The 18,385-nt window shown below is 40.9% G+C and overlaps 1 protein-coding gene across 1 annotated transcript in view; it reads right to left on the reverse strand.

Annotated features, from left to right (window-relative positions):
- Positions 1 to 18,385, reverse strand: part of SWAP70 (switching B cell complex subunit SWAP70) — a 39,749-nt gene that overhangs the window by 4,077 nt on the left and 17,287 nt on the right. Inside the window, exons 4-10 of the mRNA XM_051621436.1 lie at positions 11,490 to 11,717; positions 7,954 to 8,100; positions 7,618 to 7,726; positions 6,149 to 6,330; positions 2,961 to 3,068; positions 1,217 to 1,383; positions 282 to 480 (exon numbers count right to left, since the gene is read on the reverse strand). Of these exons, the coding sequence (XP_051477396.1) occupies positions 282 to 480; positions 1,217 to 1,383; positions 2,961 to 3,068; positions 6,149 to 6,330; positions 7,618 to 7,726; positions 7,954 to 8,100; positions 11,490 to 11,717 (1,140 nt within the window). The remainder of the gene's footprint in view (positions 1 to 281; positions 481 to 1,216; positions 1,384 to 2,960; positions 3,069 to 6,148; positions 6,331 to 7,617; positions 7,727 to 7,953; positions 8,101 to 11,489; positions 11,718 to 18,385) is intronic.

Raw genomic sequence — 18,385 nt, forward strand, 5'->3', positions numbered from 1 at the left:
TAGAAGACAAATGTATGCTGAGTATTTCCAGATAAGACTTAGCTGGCTTACATGTGCATTGGGACAAAAGAATAAAGGAGGTGGTGTGTCTGAAACATGTCCTCATCTTCAAAGATACTGACTGGTCCAGGCCAAAAAAGCCCAACACGTAACTATCCTACCTGTTATCATTTCTGTGCCAAACTAATCCTCAAAGAAGCCTGGTATCGACAAGCTTCAAATTCAGTTGAACTACTGAATACCTGGCTAAGTCTGAGAGGCTGATGACCAGAACAGCTCACCTCATACTGCTCAAGGGCCTCTTTCCTTTCCAGTTCAAGTTGTTCCAGTTGCTGCATGGCAACTTGAAGAGCTTGTTCCTTTATCATTCTTTGATTTTCTAGCTCTTGCTTCTCTGCTTCTGTCATCTGAATGGTCTGTTGCTGCTCCAAGTGCCATTTTTCCAGTTCAGCTCTCTTTGCTGACTCCTCTTCCAGTAATCTGCAATGGGGATTGCCATGTTAACTGTACTTTGCAGTAAGCTGTACCCATGATGTAGCAGACATGTAAGGAAGCTGAGCTAATTGTTTTCCTTCCTTTTTTTTTTAAAAAAAAAAAAAAAAAAAAAAGATTGGGAAGCAGGAAAAAAGTTATTGCTTGTTGGTTTATCTTCAGTGCTGAAAATCATGTCCAGGGGCTATTCAGAACATGTAGTCAATAATGCAAATACACAACATGGAAAGCCACAGAAGAAACAAGCATGCGTAACTTACCTTAATTATCTTAGGAGAGCTAAATATATACAGAAACAAACCACAACGAAGCAAAGCCCGTATAAGTGAAAGGAAACTCAGCCCTTTATCAATTACCATTTAAAACTGTAATAACGTGAAGCAGAAAGTCATATTTACAGTTACTGCTTTATAGACTACACAACTGAAAAGTCTGTACAGAGTGATCTCAGTTTTTCAAGTGCTGACATGCACAACACCTGATGAAAAATAAGTGCACCTGCTTTTCAGAGATTGCTGATACCCACTACTAAGTATTCAAAAATCATAAATACAAACTGTAGCCTTCATAGCTTAAGGAGAAAATATATCTATTTGGACTTCAAGTTAGTTCCCCCTTCCAGCAGTGTGTCTGAGACGCAAACACCCTTTCACAGTACAGAACAGTTATTACTGCAGGGGGGAATGGGGAACTGAAACACATCTCTGCCAGGTGAAAGCCATACCTGGCTTGAAGTTTCCTTACAGTCTCTTCATCTTGACGTGCCTGTTTCTCATCCTCCAAAGCTTCCTGTAGCTGCTTGTACATTTCTTCCAGTTCACGTACTCTCTGTAAATACTGTTCCAGTTCAGATGACTTCTGAGCAACCTGCTCTTCCATTTTTTGTCTTACCTAGCAGCATAAATTAAGAACACATGAGCTAGCATTCAACTCAGGTTTCAAATTTTTAAAGGAATTGCCAGATTTCCCTCACATAGTATTTTCAGAAACAAACCTCCTCCTGTTGTCTTCAGAGCAAAACTGATAAAATTGAGTATGGATTTGTAGATGTGTAACTAAGAACATTTAAAAAAAAAATAATAACACAGGTTACTTACATTGCCCTACTTCATGCAGCAAAGGATTTTTACAGGGGTTTAAATCTAACTTCAATCAGTTTGATCTTGTCACTCAGTTCACAGATACACACTGAACTGAAGGAAGCGAAAACTCGTAAGTTGTCCGACACAAAGGTCGGGCTGGTTTAATTACAATGTTTCCAGTCCTCAGGCAAGTAGTCCCTTGCCAGCAGTGTATTTCACACACTGGTATCTGGATGATGGCACTGCAGCAGCAGGGGATGGATAAAGGGCTGGAAATCAGCCAGGGAGGTTGGCTTTACTAAGGAGAACAGCTGCTACAATAAAAAGCAATGGTAAGGGATAGAGGAAGGTAAGGGGACACTGCACATCCACAGTCCCCCAGTCTCTGATCCTCATTCCCTGCCTTTCACTGACTAGAGTGGGAAACTGGGGGCTTTGAGGTACCAAAGCTGTCCTCCCACTCAGCCCCTTCCCCTGTGCTGGGCACAACAGCAGTCAGCTGACTGGGATAAAGCACCAAAACCTCAGCGTTTTAGTACTACATAACATGTACTTCACAGAAGTACAGATCCTGAAGTCAGCAAGAAAGGCTTGCTGTCAAGTGTGGTAGGATGGAATGTCCTGCTCCACTGGTCTGCAGTCTGCTTTCCCTCAGCTAACCCAAATCCCACTGACCCGGAAAGTGATTGTATTCAGGAATTCACCCTGGGTCCATAAAGCAGCACTGTGTGCATTTATGTCCCCAGACGTTCCATCACGGTGACTCGACTATTTCTACTTCTTTTCTCCAGCTAACAGAAAAGCCTGTTATGCCTGACAAACCCCTTGAAGACTGAAAATTAGTTCTTTCGGAAATTCTTTGTGGATTACAGTAACACCACTGTAAAGCTACAATATTTCCTTTTTTTTTTTTTTTTTCCTACATGTTTGTCTATGTGTATATAAAGGTAAAGGAACATGTAGTATAAAAAAAACCCAATAATTTTAGGAATATATTTGTCAGAAAGTTCCTAAAATACATTTTGATTATGCCTGTGTTCACTTTGCATATTCAAATAGTATGTACCAGCCTCAGGTTTTCCCTCTTTGAAAACTGTCAGGATAACCTCAGTCTGCACTTAATCTTTCAAACAGTCAAATTCTTCCCAACTTTTCATTAAAATTTAAGCTTTGGATGCCATACAAATTGTAGGCAAGCTGTTCCAGTACTGGAATTCACTAGTAAAAATACGATTCCTGTGTCTCTAATAAATGCAACACAGGTTGCATTCTGCAGCCTCCTGCAAAACCAGCGGAATTCTTCCAGAGCCTGCCTGGGTGGGAAGGAATTGCTGAATGCATTGCTCACTCTGTAATCACAGCAAAAATACCATGTGCACCACTGACCATTTTTTCTCTCTCCAGCTCCAAACTGAAGCGATCTTGTAATTCAACTTGAGTCTGAAGTCTTTTCTTCTCTTCCTCAGCAGCACGAGCAGCTGCTGCTTCCAGTTGCTGGAAGAGAAGGACAGGGGGTAGGGGAAAGAAAAGAATGAAAGAATAATGTGTCAAAACTAAAACATTTAGAAGGAAGGGAATTTTATTTAAACATTCTCATATTTAACAAAAATGGAATGTCAGATGGTACAAAAGAGCATTAGGTCACCAGCTTGCCTTTTTTTCTTTAATGTCTGAGGCTATTCTCAATCTCTAAATGTAGTTAATCCTGTTATTTGCAAGACTATTTTAAATTTACCAATGAAAAGTCAATTATTAGACTTCCTCCAAGTTTCCTTTGAGTCCTCCTTTGCACAACTGATAGAAATCACCACCTTTCCTTCTCTACCTCATATGGGCTAGAAACCTATTACGGAAAACCACGTTGCAGGCAGGACTGCACAGGAGGTCCACCAGTGCTGACATGCCAGCATGCAGAGCTCATACAGAAACAGAAGTCAGGAGCACTAAATTGCCATGGGAAAGCAGAAGTGCCACAAACTTTGCCTATAAGAAGTGACTGTGCTATTGTGAATCATATCCCTTTAACATCCCCGAAATTACCATGTATGGTAAGTAAAATTCTAGTTGATAATCACTTGAAATTAGGGGAAAAATTAGACTAGTCAGAGCTAAGGGCTAGGCAACAGCTGCTGGTACCTTCACACCTTTCTGCAACTTATTTAACTTCTTTTTTAGTTTTCATCTTGACTCCACAAATAGTCATCACAATTATTCCTTTCATCAGGATTTTGATAGCATGTATTTTTAGAATGCATGGAAGGTTAGAAGTGTACAAGTACGAGCCAAAACCTTGCCTATACAGAGAACTAATTATGTCACAGAATTTACCTAAGAAACAAGAGAAAAGAGGAAATCAGAAAGCAGGCATCATTCTTTTGTAATATGCTGGGCTGGTGACATTATTCCCACAGATCTTCAGTAAAATGAGACACCCATCTTCTTTAATATTATTTTGAATGTACCTCATTTATACCATCTTCCTTCACACAACCTCAATGAACTAATGAAATGTCTAAATTACTAAAACTGCCAAGCTAAAAACCTTAATTCCTTTAAATGCTTGTCTGAAATAGATGGGAAGAAGGAGAAGGCTCCTAGCTTGTTTTTAAGCTGTAAAAGATAGTTCAGAACTGGTCTCCTTTGAAAGGCTTAAATGATGCCAGTCTTTCAGAAGCAGTATTCCTTCTCTGCCAGAACATTTAAAAGCATGTAATTGTAGTCAAATCCAAGATTCCTATTTAAGTGAAATTTTCTTTTGATTTCCTTCCTTGCTTTGAAATTAAACAAACATTGCCAATACTGAGCTGAGAGGGAGAACGTGCAGAGTCACAGACAGGGGTGGGTGCTTCTGCCAGAGCGCTCCACAAGAAAATACACTGTTTGTCCACTCTTCATCAGCAGCTTCCTGCTTAATTCGTGTCAGGTCATCTGTTCCTGGCAGGTAAGGTTCCTGGCAACACTGTGCTGCTTAGGGAAAAGTCCCAAATGCTGGGAGGCGCAAGGGAGGGGGAATCAACAGGAACACACCATTCCAACAGACAACAGTTAGCACAGAGTCTCTGAAGCCCCTGTAAGATCCCAGATGGAAGCAGAAAGGGTGCACAAGTCTTGTACATGCTCTCCTGGCAAGAAAAAATCCTTACCTCTCAGTCTGGTCAATGTATGTATCTTAAAATTCCATTTAAAAAAAATGAAAACAATCTATTTTAGACAAAGGCTGTTATTCTGAAATTTTGTACTTCAGGGGCTACCCAAATAGAGCCCAGTCTCAGTGTGCACTTTGGCAGGTGCTGTGTAAGTGGTGGCTCACTGCCAGCAGGAGCAAATCTAACACTAAGCTTTCCAGAACAATTTGGTTTCCTGAACCATTTACAAAGCCTCTTCCTTGAAGAACATTTTTCTAACTAATCAAACACTGCAAGTTCCTCTAATACAGTACTTCCCCACTAATTCCACTTAGTGTGTAGCAGTTCATGTCAGAGACTAAACTACTCACCTTGATAAGTAATTTTAATCCAGTCTGCTTCAAAAGATGCTTCTCAGCACAGCTCTCTTTAGTTTACCCATTGTGATTCCTACATAACTCCCTGGAGCCTGTCAATATCCTCCTGCTCCTTTGAGGTTACTCTCATGTTATCTTCCCACCATCTTTTACCACATAAACTCAACACTGAAATCCAGCCCTAGGATTTCTGTTCACAAGTGTATTCCTTAGCAGCAGCTTGCAGATAACACAGGCTACCCTTTGAAGCACACTTTGCATTCTGACTCTTAAATGCATGGAAGAATATAGATGCTAAAGTTAAATTTTAAAAAATGGTTTTCCACTGTCCAGCTCCATTTAAGGTAAACAGAACAATACCTACATCAGTACTGTCAGTTCAAAGTTAATGGGAAAAAAAAAAAGATTTCTCCTCACCAGAAACTGTGACTTAATGACAAGACTTTTAAAAAGATACATTGCATTTTATTTTATTTGCTTTCTAGAGTGGACACCTTTAACATGCTCTCTCAATATTTATACCTCCCTTTGTCCTACTGCAGAGAAAATTAGAAGCTTTTTCTCCTGATTAAAAGGTATGATGGCAATAGAAAGCCATAGTAACTCTTCTTTCAAGTCACTAAAAATACAAGACAGAAAGTAGAGCTGGATACTAACCAACTCTGTGGAGAACTATAGTGGAGGTACCAGTTCTTCCAAAGATCCATCAGCATGTTCAGCCTTCTGTCAGGGCGCAGCCACAGCAAAAACACCTTGCTGTCTCCTGCCAATTGTTAGACTTAGACTAAAAAGCTGTCTACAAGGAACACCCTGATAAGCACAGGGACAGGGCTGGGCCATGTGAGTTAGCCCAAGCCTGCTGACCAGTCCTTAGAAACTGCAGCAGTCACTGCTGAAGGCTTTACTGCAGGCTCAACCAACAGAACTGCTTGTCTAGGGGGCTGATGCTGACACAAGCTCACCTCCCATCTGAACAGGAAACAGAAGGCAAATTTTACTTCAAGACGCCCATCTCAACCAGAGGCTGAGCTGAAAGCTCCCACTTTGAGTCAGCAGCAGCTCCCAGTCCCACCTTTCTCACAGTCTCCAGTTCCCTCTGCTTGTTCTCATTGGCTGCCTGCAGCTCCTTCATCTGCCGCTCCAGCTCCTCTTGCTCAGCCAGCAGCTTCTGGCGCAATTCCTTCCGCTTCTGCCGAGCTTCTTTGTGGGGTGGAGGGCTCCCCGCCTTCAGCAGGTTGACAGTGGTCTGTATGGCTGGAAAGGAGGGTGCAAGGCAATGGGGAGAGGAAAAGTAAGATGCCACCAGCGAGGGGAAATGCTGTCTGGATAGCCTGAGGGAATGAGTATCTGTGGTGGGGGGGCAGGGGAGGGGGTGGTTTGTGCTTTTTTTTCTTTAAATATATTTTTAAAACAGAAAAAAAAACTCCTGTTGTCAGCTCTCTTAATTCTCATCAGGCCAGCTGTCAACACAAACCAAAAGTGAAAGACACTTGGCCGTGTGCCACAAGGATAACGTGGCAATTCCAAGGAAATATGTCAACTCAAATACTTACTTCTAACAGGCAGTGGACACAAAGGTCACTTGAAAAAATAAAAACCCCAAACCCAACACTTCTGGATTTCTTACTACCTAGATTCAGTGACTCTAATCAAGCAGTAAGATGTTATCTAATATATGCATCACTTACTTCCCTAGAACCAACCTTAAACCCTTTACTGTTACTGATACTCCAAGGGAAAACTTTCTCCCAGTAAGAAAGTAGCTCTTATTCACTCATATTCAGTGAGGAAAAGTAGTTCTTATCACTTATATTCAGTGAGAAAATATTCAGAGAGCAAAGTGCAGATGATTTTGATCTTTTATTCACCTACTGCAGCTGTGAAAAAAGTTCTCCTTTTGAACCACAAAATAATTCATCATACATCAGACTTCGATGCAATTAACCACATGCGTTAGGTAAAGAGGGAAGTGCAAACGAAAGCACACAGCTCCAAATATTTAAATGCTGTACATGCTCCAGTAGCATTGGCAAGAGTGCCTTTGCAAGGGCTTCTACCTCACTCTGAAAAACGTGCATGTCACTATCACTCAGCACAAACCTGGGAAGGTCTCACAGAGGAGTAACTTTCACAGTGGGAACAGAAAGGAATCCCCAATTCCCAGCCTCATCCTCAGCTCACCAAACCATACTACCTCTGCAAAGCTGTAAAAGCAAAGCCAGTATTTTATGATGCTGAAATGAACAAGCTTTCCCTTTCTCTCCAAAAGTAACAAATCACAATATATTCCCCATCCCTTGAAGAAGGGTCAATGCAGAAAAAGCAAACAATAGTATCCATTTCATTTCAGCTATGGCTGCCTAAATTGAGGCAGATGCTCCTTGCAATTCTTCTTGAGTCTTGGGTTCCTTAATGATCTTTTCCACGTGCTCAAAACAGAGACACCAAAAATCACAAGACAAGTTCAAGTTTGAGTGAAGCACAGCTGTAAGACTTCAGCTTACCTTAACTTTCACACAACTAGGATTTTTGAAACCTCACCTTGAATCCACTCCTGCTTCTTCTTTTTATCAGAGGCACTGATCTCAAAGCTCTTGTCCTGACATTTTATGAGAAAAAGGCATTTCTTTCCATCTTTGTCAGGCAAAGCCTAGAATAGGTGACAAAGGATTAGCCCCACTTATGCAGTTATTTATTACAGAGCTACAAACACCAAAACTAAGAACCTTTATAAAAAGTGTTTATGAACCTCTTTTATATAAAGTAAAAAAAAAAATTACATTAACAAAACATCATGAGTCCATCCTACAGACAAGAATTCATTCTTATTATATTTAGAGACAGTCATAGTTTTTGGTCGGGTTTGTTTTTTTTTACCTCTACACAACAGTTGCCATCCAGTATGATGTCTCCCTTCTTGTCCTTTAAATCTTCACTTACATAGTAGGAAATAATATTGGGTTTCAGCACAAACCATCGTTCTGTCCAGTTTTTCCTTTTATGACCTTTTTTCAACATATAGCCCTGTAAAAAGCAACAGATCAGCTGAAATGCCCACTCTCTATTAACTGCCTGGTCTTTTGGTTATATGGCTTAAAGGCCTGTGAGATGACACAAAAAAGTTAGTTCAAGGCCCTAAATACTTCACCTATGCACTTCCATTCCTAACACCAGCATACTGCTCATTTTTTAGCCCATGAGAAACTACTCACTGCTCTTCTGTCCAGTTTTTAATTAACCGACTTATCTGAAAAACTGAACATTTTTTATTAATATTATTTCATTATCAAGTCATTATGATAGCTCTTTGGTCCTCTTTGACAAGCTCAACTATTTAATTTTCTTCAGTCAAGCAGAGACATTTGCCAGTGCCAAGACTGACCTGTAATGCTCCCATGAGAGTTGCTCTGAAGAACCAGTCCTGCACCCTTTGAAGAAGTGATCCCATACAGGACACTTCAAGGAATGCTAGAGAAACTGGTAACAGAACCATACCCCTGGCATTTTTATTGGACAGAATATGGGAGCACTGGTCAAGCCTGCATTTTTCCTTAAAGGAACAGAGTTGTACCTTGATTTAAATAATGTCAAGATTTCACTCATAGTGTTTTATTTTCCTTGACAGATGATCCACTAAATTCCTATATGAGAAAAACACTTGAAAGCCATAAGAAGACTATTTCAGAAGAAGGAAGAGAAGCCCATACTTGGCCACTGAGCTTTATACAAATAACAAAACTTAAGAATCTTCTGTAATGACAGTAAATACAGCTGGCATCATGATCAAATCATTCAAGTTTGCCTCTATTGAATATTAACATATCTCAGAAATAAGGATCAATACTAAGTGCAGTTATAGTAACTGTATAATAGTAACTCTATTATACACTATCCATTGTGGCTATGGCAATACAAAAAACATCTCATGGAAAAGAGGGTGCACAGGGAATGATATAATCATGGGTCATTCTTTCACGTGTTTGATTTTTAGTGGTCTTATCAGGGAAACTGCTGTGACCTAGTCAGTCTTTAATTTAGAGTTTCAAAGTTTGCCAATATTCCAGCTATACCTGACGTTTCTGAAACTACATTCCCCAGCTACTTACATACCTTTGTCTGACTCCTAACTTCAGAAAAAAAATCAAGTCACAGATGAAACTAAAACACCTATGTCAATACAGCTATGAACAAGCCATACAAAAAGCATTGTACTCAAAGGTACTCCAGATTAAGAGTTGGAAAGAAGATGAAGGAACATTTTTCTGTAATGCCTTTTAGCTATAGCAATCTTGGATGCAAGCAAACAAATGCATCTGCTGTGGCATATTTAAGTCAAAGGTGTCTTTCTGTACAGGTGTGAGGGGAAAAAAATTCAGAACAGTTAGCAAAGCTCTTTTGTTTGAAAAACAAAACAAAACAAAAAATAAACAACCCAACAACCCCCCTACTCATACAGTTCATCTGTGCTCAGCTTTTCTAGCCAGTTAAGTATGTCCAGAGCCACAGCCGTGCCTATTCCCTGGCCACCCACCCCCTTGCTCCAAAACAGGGATGTGCAGAGGAACAGCTTTGTTTGCCGCCTCCGTGTTCAGGCCTAAGGTCTGGGTGGTCGCAAGGGTGTGTGAAGGACTCCTGCAGCTTCCCTGTCCCATGCCTTACACAGTCTAAGTCATAGCCAAGTGTTTTTCCCCTTCCTGATGTACTGAATTTGCTTTCAAAGCCAAGTCAGACTGTTACCTTCCTCTCAAATTTCTGCAAAATCTCTATTATTTCTGTGCATCAGCTACTTCTCATCTTCCAAAGCCTGGTGGAAGCTCCTGGGCATCTTCTCACACCAACTAGCACAAATCTTTCAGAAAACTAAGTATCACAAATTTAATTATCAATGCTATCTGCCATATGCCTTGGAGATCCAGGAAAGATGCACAATAAAGAGGGTAGTATGAGACTTGGCTACAATTCAGTATGTCATTAATAAAGACCTTTAAATAATCATATACTGCAATAAACAGGACAACTCCATGAATCAACAAGGCATCAGGGTACAAGCTGTGACCAAACCAGAGGCCTGTGGAACATGGGGAACTCCAGTCTCTTCAGGCCCGTGACTGTTCAGAAGGTGCTGGGCCAAACCTTGACAGAAGCTATTGTTAAGTGTCAAGGAGCCATTCAAAGGCACTCAGACATGCCTAAGAAAGAAGCCCAGACACCAAGAAAGGAAAGAGACAGTTAAAAAATAAGAAGAATAAAGGGGGCGGTGGGGAGAGGGACACACAATGCAGTATCAAAACTAAAAAGAAATCAAATTTCATCACAAGTTTCAAGAGGAAGGACTGACCTGACACTGGTTATTTTCTTTTCATGGTATTAAACAGCAGAATGACTTTATTTTGCCCTCAATTGACTATGTGCGTGTGTATGTCTGCGTGTGTCCAGCCCTCACCTCCAAGAGGCAACCAGCAGTTACAAAAATAGACTTTTGCATTGTTCTGTAGATATTCTGAGAGAATTTCCTTTGCCAAGACCTTCTGATGATTTCTTCAGAACAGCTTAGGAAAGCCTGCCAAGAATGCCTTTGTTTCTCTCCTATCCAAGAAGCCAAGAAATCAAAGATGGAAAGAAGTTCTCCCTCAGGTAAAAGAACATTTTAAATAGCTCTCTAGGTAAGCTCTGCTGTGACCCCTCGGCTCCCTGTGGTATTTATACTTCCCATGAAAAAAAAATGAAGTTTTTAAAGTAATTCCTAAACTGATAATCTAGCCACTGGAAATCTGAATAAACCAAAGATTAACAGAAACTTGCTAAGAATTAAAAGGCCAACATGATTTCTTGTGTTTGAGTACAGGTTGTCACTCAAATACCCTGCTAAGCAAAACAGAGAGAGAACTCTGGAGCTGTTCTACACCTTTTGGCCCTGCTGAAGTGGGGTAACTTATCTCTCATCTGGAGCAATGCCTTTGTCCAAACCCTCTTGTTTCAATATGGGGGTTATGCTCAGCACAACTTGTATTTGCTACAATGTAAATACAACTAGAAAAAAGCATTTTCAAAGACTGAAGAGTTGTCACCAGTTTAAGACTGACAGCATGTTGTAGCCATTCTGTCAGCTACCAAGCAGTTGACACCATTATAAAAAGGGCTCTATTTCAAGTCAGAGCACACTTCTTTTGCTTTCTGAGCACAAACTCTCCCAACAAGCAACTCCCATAATTCTGCAACAATTTCAACAATCCGAACAGCAGCACAATTTCTCTTCTATAAAAATAAGCTCCTATTAAAGAACCATTATAAGTAGTTTACCTAATTTCCCCCTGTTCATTGTCCATCAGGTGAAGAATTTTCAATACAAATTGGAACATCTTCTGATTACTCAGTAGCTTTACTTTAAAATATTATTTCTCTGTGCTTCTTACCTGCTTGAGTACGTCTAATATGAGCTCATTAAAGACTTCATTGATTGCCATGGACACGGTCTGTCGGTCCATCCCTTTACTGAACTGCCCACTGCCGATGAGATCAATGAGGTCCCATGCAGAAAGACCTTCTCGACTGGTGTTGAGAGCAATCTTATAATGGTCAAACTGCTCTTGCTGCCAGCCTGCTCCCATTGCTTCAGTGAGTTTTTTAAGTAAATACTCGATCTGTACAGAAATACAAACAGAAATTAATCATTTACAGCAGGCATGGAAATCAAGTGTTTCAGAGCTGTAAAATAAGCTTCTCCAGAGACTATCACTACAGCTAGATTCTTATGTTCACATGTAGGCCCCTAAGGGTGGGTGGTTTAATTACCAAATACTTTAGGCTCCTATCTCAGTTCAACTTTTGACTGCCAAGCCCATCCCACAGCTACTGTCTTCATAGTGAAGAAAGCACAGCTTCTTTTAATTTTTCAGATTCCCTACAGAACACATGGGATCTTCCCCACTGCAGCTTCCAAAACATGATGACTAAAATGTAGGAAAGCAACGAGTTTCAAGAAGTATTCTTGTAAGATTAAAAAGCAAACAAAATAGAAAAGAGTAAGAAAATATGGCACTTTGGAAGAAGTGAGATGAAAAACTACCCATGTACCATGATCACACACCTTAGTCTTCACCTGACCCCTCTTCTCCAGTTCTCAAGTACTCCCATCACTGGAAACAATCTTGGCAGGTAAGAGAAGTAAAAGAACAAATTTTTCATGTCCACTTTTATTGTTTTCAAAATAAACTCTCCTTTTCCTTTAATCTTTCAACATTGCATAAGCACTACCATATACAGGATAATAACACAAGTCAAAATAAACACAAGAAAGAAAAAGAGGGAAAGAAGGCTGGGTTTCTTCTATCTGGTTTTTATCTTGTTACTAAACTCATAACTGTTCCCTCTTTAAACCTGGCAGTATTCTAAGCTAAGCCCATCTACAGCTTTGAGCACACCTAAAATGCTTTCAGTAGCTCTTTAAACAAGGTAATTGGTGAGGGTCTTACTACAAAGACATCTACACAGCGAAGTACGAGCCAGGCTTCAAAGCTTCTGTTACCAAAGTCACAGGGTACCAAGTGCAGCATTTAACCCAGTTTTGAAGACAGACCAAGCTATCGTGGCCTTCTGCTGTTTCAGGTACTGGCCCACTGCAGGCTCCTTGCCAGCTCTGCAGGGAACTCAACTGCCTTCGGCAACCAGCCAAGGTGGACAGTGAAGCCACCCGTGCCTTGCTATGGAGGGAGCCAGGGGTGAGGTGCTCAGTAACCTCACACCAAACCACTCTCCTGCATCAGCCCCCCGCAGGGACAGGGCAGCACCAGCTCCTGTCTGCAGCCACCACAAGCCAGCACAGAACCACCTCCTGGTAGGTCGGTCCAAAGCTGCAGGCGAGGCCTCCTCCCGGCTGCCCTGCCTCTCCACAGGCAGGAGGGATGTGGCTGGGTGGAACTGCCCTGTGGAGGTGGGAAGGGAAAGCAACGCCATCGTTTCACAGTCTCTCTCTGTATGTGGAAGTAACATGGATTTCTTCAAGTGCTGCTTTTCTGAAGGCTAGTCCTTCAGGACTCGCTGCTCCACTTTCAGTTTACCTATTTTAGGGATAGTTTCAGAATCACAAAGTGACTCAGGAGTCTGAATCCCATTCTCTAAAATGACTAAGGTGTACAGCATAAATGTGCCTCATTAAAAAGTGGTGGAAACCAAATGCTTTCCAGGACTACGTTTGTCTAATCATCAATGCTGACTCACCTCCGTTCCTCAGCACTGCTTGAAAACACAGTGTAATTTGTCCCACAGGTAAGAAAAACCCCAGCTGAGAGAGCCAGAGACTGTTTCACTACAGTAGAGATTAACTTTTCAACTACAGCTTCGATTCACCTTTCAGCTGGTCTAACGGGCTTTTGAGCACCCAGCAGTCTTTATGCAAGCAATTTGGGGGTACAATGAAATAAAGTGGTAGTTTTCCCCCACACATTTCACCACAAGAAGTCCCAGGCCTCAAGGTCTTGATGCACAATACGTGCTGATTTTGTGGCTGCTGCTTCTCTCTCTTGCCACTGTTCCAGGGAAATCCTTTCCTTCCTTCACATCTATGAAGTGTGTACCAGAACACACGCATCTGGCAAAGCAGTAAATTACCAAACGCACTCTACAGAGGGGTGATTTTTACTGTTTCAGCTCAGTAACTGTTCTTAGTCTCACAGCCCCTACTCTAGTAGCACATGAACTAACGTTACAGCAAAATGGAGAAGCTACTGACATCTGTTGCATGGTCTAGAGGAAAGTTCTTGCTCAGTTGAACAAGCAGGAAGCATGCAGCCCTCCAAGATATGGCTATCCTTGTAAACTGTCTTAAGAGAAGACAGGCTAGCCAGGCACAAAATCTGCCTTCAGGGTGTGTACAAAAGTTGTAAAGGACATTGCTTTTCATTTCAGCTTCACTGAGCATTTCAGTGTTTTCAGCTCCTCATGCAATTCTTACTAGCAACAATACTATTTGAACAGAGGCCTCTGCAAAAGCAGCATTCAAACTGTAGTCAAGTGTAGCTACCACAGGGCACAAGGTTTATGGTAATCAGCAGAGATGACTTTCAGCTCTGTGCTGTGCCCATCTGCCATTTGAGGAAAGCACTCCTCAGCGAGGACACAGGTGCACACACACCTCCTTCACCTCCTGTGCAGGCTGTGTGCACAGGCCAGAGAGGGAGGCATGGGCCTCCTGCTGCTGCAGGGCCAGGGCTCTGCTGGGCCACCTTCACTCCTGCTCACCTTCACCAGAACACGCCATGAAACTCTGCTCTGCAGTGGTTCCACATGCAGCTCAGAATTGCTGAGTACCATCACATGATAGCCAGGAAATTTTAGCATGCCCTCCCAAGCAACCAACATACAACCTTTACAGATTTCTGTTAAATTCAGTAACTAGTTCCTTTAAATATCTCTAAAATATACTTTGCTGGGGTTCATTCTCAAAAATCCCTAAATTAAAAAATTAATCCAAGACTCCTAAGCATCAACTACCATAAATCCTCAGCTATCTGTTAAAGGCAGGAAGCAGCTTATTTCCTATTCCAGGCAAGTTTTATAGAAAAAAAAAAAACCAAAAACAACCCAAAAGAGCTCTTCACAGCGTGCAAGAAAAGTAGCACTGGGAACTTGTTTTAAAACAAACCTCCTAAATGAGCTGAAATGAACTCTGCCATCAATGCAGGAGTAACTTTTTCCCCATGTTGAAAATACATTCTGCTACTCAGCTCAGTCCCTCTGAGCAGCATCAGTTCTGAACTACAATCCTGTACTTTAGTTGAAAGAAAAGCTGAAATAACTTAGGCTTAATTAGGCAGATAATCTATCAACCAAAATGCTAGACAGCATTAAAAAAATATATCATTAAAACTTAATGAACTTTAAAATGTACCATTCCAAGATTTCACAACCTGTTAACACTGCTTCAGGCATGCAGCTCTCAAATTCCTTTGGTTAATTATCTCAAAGTACTAGGACCCACTTGCAGACAAAGAGACAACACACACAAAAAAATAACTGCTGAATAGATTTTTTTCACTTTTTTGCTCCAGCCATATGGAACAAAACGTGTATCAAACTAAAGGTCTGGAAAAGAAGCAACATGAAACTGTGTTTAGTACACATAATTATGTAATGCACTAAAAGTAAGTCAACATATCCTTCTCTTTAATATTATTTGTATGCATTTTACCTTATTTTTATTATCAGAACAGATTTAAACATTTATATATGCTAACCACCCATTAACAAGTTGCTAACATGACCACAAATCCCATTAAAGTACATATAATATCTCATTTTAAAATACACTACGTTTTATTAACAAAAAATGGACTTGTGCATATTAAAACTTTATTTATAAAATAAGAATAAATTAAAAAAAAAATCAAGCTTCATCTTGCATTCAGATAACTACATGGCTAACCAAAATCCTCAGAAAATAATTCTCTAACATATCTGATCAATAGAAAATCAAATAGTTGCGGTGGGATATAGATATGGAACAGTGTGAGGTAAATAGAAAGAAGTGAGCTGGATCTGGTAAGCATGGAAGCAAGTAAGAAACCATTCATTATCTGCTCAAATGAGAAACCTCTGAGAGCATAGGACAGCTGCCCTCCACAAAGAGACATGTCAACTCAGCAAATAACTGACAAATTAAGTCTAATGGCTTAAACATAATCTACTCTTGTAGTGTTGAAAACCAAACACGAAGCAACGTTTGCTTCTATTCTGATTGGACCTTACTTTCAGATATGGATGTAAAAACACAAAGGGGTTGGTTGCTAACTCTACCTATGCAAGTACGGATCAGCTGGTTCCACAGTATGAAAAACAGCTTCCATCTTGAATCAACAGAAACTTTTCACCCAGAATTTCGTCAAGAGAAAGCAAAAAATAATACAAAGAGCAGAGGCTCTTTAACATGAGCTATGCAGCCTGTTTGGTACCTTTTTTCAGAGGACACTTTTTTTTCCCCATGTTTCAATACCTATTTGTTTTTCCAGGTATTCCTGGCACCATCCTCCATGACAAATGAAGTACCTTAGATGTTTCACATATTTTTTCTAATATACAAGTGGGTCTCGTGGAAGACAGAAAATGAAAGACCATGTCAAGGAGGCCTTCATGCCCAGCAGAGCGCAGCAGACAAGGCTATTCTGGTTCACACTATTCAAATAAGGCTCGTGACATTAACAGAGCAGATGTAAAAAGTCTGTTCGCATTGTACAAAATTCTATGGAAGCACATTACTGGGCAAGAGACATGAAAGCAATTAGATCCCCTTTCACAGTCATCATCAATGCCTTTTTTTTAATCCCATCAGAACATTGCTTACTTTTAAGTCCAATATTTGTTTCTTCCTTTCCACTAACAAAAAAACCCCCATACTAGAGTTTATTAAACTTCACAGACAATAGCTACTTTGGATTAATAGACTTTGCAAAAACTGTGTTCATTATGCAGTGCAAGCCATTATCTTCTTTCTTTTTTAAAATTAAATTAGGATTAAGTCATTTAATAAAAGGTAAACTCAAAAAACAGTGTAGCATGTAAACATGCAAATCCTACAGATAAGCTGCTGCATAAGCTGAAAACTCTTATTTTTTGCAGCAATCAAGGAAAAGAGTAGTGAAATGGGAAGAACTGATGCAAGTCATAAGTGACTAAGCATCTTTCAAACCATTGTCATCAACTTGCAGAGGTCATGGGTCAATTAAAACCCAACACAAGCAGATGTCAGCCTAGTTGTATCAGTTTTGATTTTATTTCTGAACAGCAAAGATTCAATTCCAAGTATTTCATTCACTGTATCAGTTTCTGATACTAGAATGCAGACCAAGGAAACAAATGGGATCATGAAAAACCTTTTTCTGTAAGAAATGCCTCTGGAAGAATCACCACTGGACAGCTTCAGACTGTCATCTCCTCTGTCTAAAACAGTATCACCTACTTTTCAAATGCGCAGTTTTGTACCCTCTTTATCCTAACTAGGAGGATTAGCTACACGTTAACACAGTTGAAGGCTAGAGGACAAGTGAAAAACACACAAATCTTCTTCCCTCAAGAAATCAGGCTTAAAAAGCAAAGACACCAAATACATTTGGTCTATTTAAAACAAGTTACGTGAACACCAGATTGCAAAACACCAGGAGTGTGCTGCTTGCACTACACATATCTGCAAGTTTCACCACTAAGAATGGCCAAGAAACACAGCTAACTACACACCACAGCTTTCGGGCGATAAAGCATTCCCAAGGCTGCAGTCACATGTCCAGAAATAAGAAAGGGGAAGTGTTTGGAAACCTTTTCATAAAATAGAAAACGTCTGGTTAAGCAATGCCAAGGCACACAAATGAGTCAGTAGCAACTAAGAGGTAAGTTGTAAGGGGAGCTCAAGGCAGACAAGAAATACTTCTGCTCTGGCTACAGTTCTCTTCACCCTTCTTTCCTTTATTTTACTCTTCTTATGGAAGAGGTAATTCCTGCAAGAGCTGAAGGAAACACACTTGGATGTGTGCATCTCAAATGATCTAGTGGAAAAGACCAGCTGTGAGTGAGGGAAGGAGCTCCCAGCCAGGCCCCACTGGATTTTACTAACCTTATTTCCCTCAGGTGTGGGGCCTGCCATCTCTCCTTCCACGGCAGGTGAGGAGCACTGGCCAGATGCTGCCTTCTGGCTTTCAGTCTAGCCTTCTCTAAACAAGCAACTTCTGGCCCTTATGTCACCTCTCTTCTGCTTTCAAATTCCCTCTTTATAACTCTCTCCTCATTTTGCTCCTTCTAAAGCTTTCCTCTGCCTCCAAAACCTTTCCAAAGTAGACTGTCTCCCCTCCTCTGGTTGAGCTGTAGCTGTTCCTAATTTGCTGCCTGTTCAACACCTAGGCAGGGAAACAAGACTTAACACTTTGCAGATGGGGTTAACAGCCCCACCACAATTAGCTGTCAAATATGAAAGGCCTCACACAGCAGCACTAGTGCAAAAGTACACAACATGAGCAAGAAGGAAGGACAGCAGCCTCAATCTTTAGTCAGTGCAGTGCAAAGAAGGTGGAACTACTCCCAAGAAGGAGAGTTTTCCAGATACAAAATTGGCCCAGAATTTCCAGTGTCCTGGACTGCATCAAAACAATGTGACCAGCAGGTTGAGAGAGGAGATTTTCCCCCTCTCCTCTGCTCTCATGAGACCCCACCTGGAATACTGCATCCAGTTGTGGAGTCCCCAGTATAAGAAGGACATGGACTGTGAAGATGGTCACAGGGCTGGAGAACCTCTCCTGGGAAGACAGGCTGAGAAAGTTGGGGTTGCTCA

Source organism: Apus apus, chromosome 5, assembly GCF_020740795.1.
Source record: "Apus apus isolate bApuApu2 chromosome 5, bApuApu2.pri.cur, whole genome shotgun sequence".
NCBI classification, from domain to species: domain Eukaryota; kingdom Metazoa; phylum Chordata; class Aves; order Apodiformes; family Apodidae; genus Apus; species Apus apus.